General features: G+C 46.0%; 1 protein-coding gene across 3 annotated transcripts in view; it reads left to right on the top strand.

Moving 5' to 3' along the window:
- Nucleotides 1-6,000, top strand: part of LOC101064234 (gamma-aminobutyric acid receptor subunit pi) — a 42,986-nt gene that overhangs the window by 4,751 nt on the left and 32,235 nt on the right. For all 3 annotated transcript variants that reach the window (XM_029835679.1, XM_029835678.1, XM_029835677.1), the window contains exon 2: nucleotides 4,056-4,145. In XM_029835679.1, coding sequence (XP_029691539.1) covers nucleotides 4,093-4,145 — 53 coding nt within the window. In that variant the 5' untranslated portion in view covers nucleotides 4,056-4,092. The remainder of the gene's footprint in view (nucleotides 1-4,055; nucleotides 4,146-6,000) is intronic.

The raw sequence follows: 6,000 nt of genomic DNA, 5'->3' as shown, positions 1-6,000 counted from the left end.
TAGGAAAAGGAAGATATCAGTTGTTCTCAATTTCCTTTGATGTCTGGTCACATTTGAGCTGCATTTGGTCACGCAGGGAAACCGTTTAGCTCAAGTGTTTCATGGATGGAATTAAACTCAAAAACATCAAGAACATAAATGAGAACAGGAGGGCGAAGCGGGGACATTATGGTATGGAGTGGTGGCTTTGAGAGCACAAAGGTCAGCGCTGCGTCGACGTGACTCAGCCAGTGTTCCAAGAATAAGGGAAAGAGCAGGAGAATTAAATGAAGTGACTCAGTTCTGCTTGACAGGGCTTCTTCTCGAGTCTTTGCCCTTTTCAAGTCAGCGTAAAATCAAATTGCCGGCAGTCAGAGCGAGAGTTGAAAGACAGGCGTCCCTTTTATCCACCCGCCCATGTTGAACACTGCTCTCCAGGATGGCCCGGGCAGCCCGGACACACCACAGGAGGACTGCGGATGTCTCTGGCCTGACACCATCCAGCCGGGATGGCGTTCCGGGTCCTGTGTGGTGGACGCTTCAACTGACCACGTTTTAATTCAGCAGGATAAACAGGAAAGGTGCTGCTGGTTACCATAACAACCAAACTCCAAGTATAGGTGAATGAATCCTCCTGGCATCCCTACGCACAGGTTGATGCAGGGATGCAGTGCACGTGTTCTCCTGCACCACTTCTATTTTTCCATCTCTGGGATGGATTTTGATGGATTTGAATGCCTCGCCACATTTCGTCTCTTTATTAGTTTCAGTCTCGCGCGCACGCTCGTTAGTTCGGGCCGTTCTCCATCTGTTGTGACGGGACCGTCGCGGTTACAGATGTGTTTTCATTTTCTTTACATCCTCTTTGTAGATTAGCTTAATTTCATCGGATAATTGTCCGTTTTGATGATTTTATGGTTGCTCCTATCATAGTTTCTCCTCATTTATTGGTCATTTTGGCGGTGCTCTTTTCTTCCATCGCTCAACTTTTCTGTTGTTTTACTGCTACTCCTGCAAAAGCGGAGGACAAAGTGGAGTTTGTGTCCTCTAGTTCTGACCTCCGGGCTGAGCTTTTTCTTCTTTGAAACTTCATCAGCCGACTGAGCCTCCTGCCAACATCCACGCCGCTCTCTGAGGACATTTGCTGGCACACGCTCGCTCCAATTTGCTTTGTTTGAGCCTCTGAAAGGAGCTTAAGAATGAACAAAACTGGATGACAGGCTCACACAGACTCCTGTAAATTACGGCGGCATTATTTCTTCTTCTTGGCTTTGATCTCTTGTAAAGCTGTCTTGGTATAAACTGATAGTCCAGCCTTCTCTGGTTTTTAAGGATATCGATAATCATCTCACTTGTTTGGGAAGAGAAACGGAGATGCTGTCAGTCGCTGCAGCACATTTCACAACAATATTGGTGGGTTCTCAAGATCTTCCAGGCACAAGATTTATTTTGTTTTTCTTCAGCCTTGAGTTCCTCGCTGCTAATTATGTACGAAGGATTTGGTAGCTAAAAAATGTTTCCAGCATCATTGTATTTCCGGAGTGTCTGTCCTGTCCTCCTATGTAGTCATGTGACCAGAGGGTTAGAACGGCTTGGCTATTGTGAGCATATAATTGATGTAATTTGTGAGAAACAATGGAAAACAGACAGACCAGCTTGCACCGATGCATCTTCTCTGTGCCTTGGCTTAATCCTGGACGGTATTGAAATATGCTAAATGCTAAAATTGTGTTATATCATGACAAAAGTACGAAAATGTTCTTTGTATCCATGAGCATTTTGGACAGATTTACATGACTGTCGTGTCTTATGTGGACTGGAGCGCTGGGACGGGCCCTGCTTTGATTGTGCGAAACAGAATATCAGCGTAATACAAGAAATAAGGCCTTTCCACTAACCAACCACTGCACTGATGACGGTGAGTGTGGAGGCACTGTGACACTGATACATTAATACCTGATTTGTTGGGTTGACAATTGGCTGAAACCAGCTGAGTTGTCTGTTTCATTTGCGTCCCAGGAGTCTCTTTGTGAAGCAGAGCGGATTTGGCAGCGAATGCATCGAGCTTTGGGGCCTTCTCCTCTCCGTTCCTCTGGTGCCACTCAGCCTGCCTCAGAGTGTCAGTTTCAGTTTGTTCCTTCCCTTAACAAACTTACGCTGATCCTTCGGGGATTTGAGGTCGTGTCCCTGCTGGCTCCAGCTGCAGCTGAACGTGTGAGGCGTTCCTCGCCGCTAACTCTCTTCACTGGGATTTAAATCCTCCTCAAGTGCCACAAACCGAGTCATTAGCTCAGTCTTTTCTGACTGAAAGGCTGAGCTGATGTGTGCACCCAGGGGAAACTGCTACTTGACCATTTTCCTTTGCTAATGTACGCTTGCAGAACGCGGCAGGTGTGAGCCTAAAATGGGTCCTGAACGTTAAGGCTGGAGCGGTCCTCCTATACTCACCACAGCTGCTTCAAGGAGGTGCAATAAAGGCTAAGTTGGTCCATTCTCACATGTATATTAAGGAAATAAGTCGAACCGCTTCACAAATTAAGAGCTAAACAGCCTATTAAGAAAATGCAAGAGATGCTTTAGCACTTGTTCAGCTGGTGAGGTCTTTAGTTTTGGTAGCATCTAATGTATATAGAAGTATTTTTTTATATAAAAAAAATCACAATATTCAACATTAGCATCTTTGAAAAAGCCTTTCTACTCTATTTGATTGTTTAGTATTACAGGAGGTTATGAGACTGCCGCCATTTGTTTTTAGCAAAATGACTCAAAATGAACAGATTTTAAAGAAAGCATTAGGAAATATTCATAATGGGCACATGGAAGAACTGATTCAATATTGGTGATGATTCTGGAGGGAATTTGACCTTCGAGCTAAAATGTTATGTAACCATGGATTACTACTGCCTAGTTATATACACTATACACACTATTGTACAGGTGTTGCTCACAATCTGAGGGGAAATAAGCTGCTTGGCTAAACTGCTTGGTTTCCAGTTGTTACATATCATAGAAAGGATTTTGCTGGATTCCTTTCGCTTGAGGTGATTGTTCTTCCTACAAAATCAATACCATGGATTGAGCTCATCAGCCGTGAGTAACAAAGATCCCTGCACTTGTAATCAGGAAGTCACCAGGTACACTCATGTGATCTATTGCAGCAATTACAGAAGCGGGAAGTGGCCCAAATCGGTGATTTGTTGGTCTGATCCATCGTGAACCCTAGCAGCAGCGGTGTACGCCTCTAAACCCGCTGGCCACACGTGACTGTGTTGGAATTGTGAGGAAAGCAGCTGCATGTATACGTAGAGTCAGTATAGCTGGTGGGAACAGGTATTGTGCAGCTGAGGGGACTATTTCCACTGAGGGGTCTTCCTCTTATGTCTGGGATGAGCTCATGTGTCACCACCAGAGGGAAAGGATCCATTTGTGACAGGATATTGTACCTTCTGTCTGCCTGGCTGGTATCAGTCAGGCCTCGGTGTTGAAGTTTCCGTGGTCTCCAAACGATTTCTGTCACCTTTTAATCTTGGAAGATGCTCAAGGGAGACGGAGTGCAGGGTGTTGGATGGAGCAGGAGCACTTCTTCTCAAGGAAAACTGCCATATGCCATACTTCTTTGGCCCAAATGGTGCTGTTGTTGGGGTTGGGATGATCAGTATCAAAAAGTGACAGAGTTGCTAAGGGACGAGTCACTCAGGGGCCTCAGCTCTGCAGCTGTTGTGTGATTTAGAAATAAACTTCAGCAATATAACCCTTCATTTCAGTGCCCGTGCGGGAGTATGAGAGGAATAAAGCACTGCAAAGAAATCACTGTTACCTGGGTGATGATCTGAGGCCAAACCTGGGACGGTAAACCTAGGAAAGATGGCAAAGCTCCGCTGTGATGTGTGCCAGCAGATTGAATCTGAAGGAGCTGCAGGAGTCACGACATCGGCCCGTGTGGGTGTCTTGTACCGACATGCAACAAAACACTCGGCGCTAAAGGAAACAACATCCATATCGCAGCATTCTGAATCACCTGACGCCGCTCTCAGTTTGAATTACATCATCTTCTCCCGTTTGTGCTTTTATTCCAGATAAACTCCACTTGGCAACTCCACTCGATTAGCAGCCATGGCTTTCTCTGTATCTGGGGGGACCTTGTTCACCATCCTTCTCATTAGCAGGTAAGACTGCTGACACACGGCGCTAGGAGCGGCTCACAGCTGCTGGGGCAATGCTAGCCTCACGGTCAGGAAGCATAATCATGATGGATTCTACTTTGCTTTGAACATGTACAAGATGGAGGGCTTCTTCTAAGCGTGCGGTAACTCCCTTTGCGTCCGGAAGTGTTGCAAATCCATTGGCACCGACTGATGCAGTCAGGCCGGTGGTATAATCTCTGAGAGGGCGATTGCTGTTTGGTGTATATTTTGTACCTGTGAAGTCCCCAGAATCTCCTTTTCACATCTCACAAGTGGCAGATGTTCTGGGCCCCGTGCCTGCTGCAGGGGCATGTTTGTACTCGCTATACGCCGGACGTGCCTCCCACCCTTCAGCACTCCGGGGCTGCGCTTGGTCAGCACAACCTGATCAATAGATCGACAGCCATAACGTGAAAATGAGGAAAAAGTCTCTTTGAGCTTCGGGATATTTCATCACAAGCGAGAGGAGAGGATAGACTTAGCTTAGCGGGAATCTGACCAATCAACGATTACAGCGGATCCCGATCCTGGGTGAGTTCAGAGGTTATCAGCGAAAATGATGTCAGACTCTTCTGTGGCTGATGCTAGTGCTAATAAATGTGAAATGAATGTGTAACGAATGGGACCGATCAGCCTAATGGTCAATGTCAAGGTTAATGTCGTAGCGACGGTCTAACTATGCTAGGAAATAAACAAAATAGAACACACTAGATGATTCATCAGGGTGTCTTAGACGAGAGGGAGCTGGGGGACGCTGTGCACATGAAGACCCTGCTGAGGTTGATTTAGAGTTGCTCATTATCCCGTCAAGACTCTCAGCTTAAGGGTCCTGATGGCTTCCCTGATACAATGTTTGACAGCTCATCCTCAGCCGAAGAAATACGAATGTGCCACAGTCACCTTGACCTTGGTCTGTGTTGATCCGACCTTGGAAATGTTGGGACCGCCCGGACCTCCCCCTGCCCATAAAGGCTCACGGAATGCTCGTATTTATCGAGCAGCGAAGGCTCCCAAGGTTGTCTGCGGAAAGACTGGTGTGGATTTATCCGGGGACCAGACGCTCATCGTGGTGAGACACCAGCAGATGCTCGAGTGCCACTCAAAACTCCAAAAGTTTCAGTTCTCGAGGACCTTAGTGAAAACCCTGGCAGCATCGCGGCACCCGCCTCATTTTTCGGAGAACAAAGCAAAAAGCTCAAGACGACAGAAAGAAGATCACAGCTTGTAACATGATCAAATAAATTCATCTACAAAACCCTCTTTATCAATACGGTGTCATCTGAGGCAGTTGGCCGTGACGATGCTGGTTTGCGGCTTGTGAGTGTTTTTATTTGAAGCTACAATCGAAACACACTTTGACTGTCTGTTCGCACCACATGTGTATGATCAATTAAATGTAATTCTGACACTTTTCGGAAGGATTTTTACTTTCCTCCAACCAGGGACACGCTGTCTTTCACTGAACCTTGCAAGAATCAAAGCATTTCCACCAGTCGAGCCGAGATCTCCATCGTCTGAAGCCTTTGATTCTAAAATGAACGTTATGATCTGAACCACACATGTCCTCCCATTTAGCATCTCATTTACATGCTTGAACACTCACGCGAGCTTGATTTCCCCTGTAGTCCTTCATATAATCCTGCACAGTGTAGATAAATATCTTCATTCTGAAGTCTGTTACAGGCTGATTAAGAGCTTAACGTCACTTGTCAGCTGAGGAAATGGATCTAATTCCTGTCACCTTCCAGTTTATTGTCTTCAATGATTGTCGCTCAACAGATTAAAGGACTCCTACTTGTTTTCTGTCTTTCAAATAAAAACACCCGCGATGCACACA

The sequence above is a fragment of the Takifugu rubripes genome, chromosome 4 (genome assembly GCF_901000725.2).
Source record: "Takifugu rubripes chromosome 4, fTakRub1.2, whole genome shotgun sequence".
In the NCBI taxonomy this organism is placed as follows: Eukaryota; Metazoa; Chordata; class Actinopteri; order Tetraodontiformes; family Tetraodontidae; genus Takifugu; species Takifugu rubripes.
This window is presented reverse-complemented; position numbering and strand designations above follow the sequence as displayed.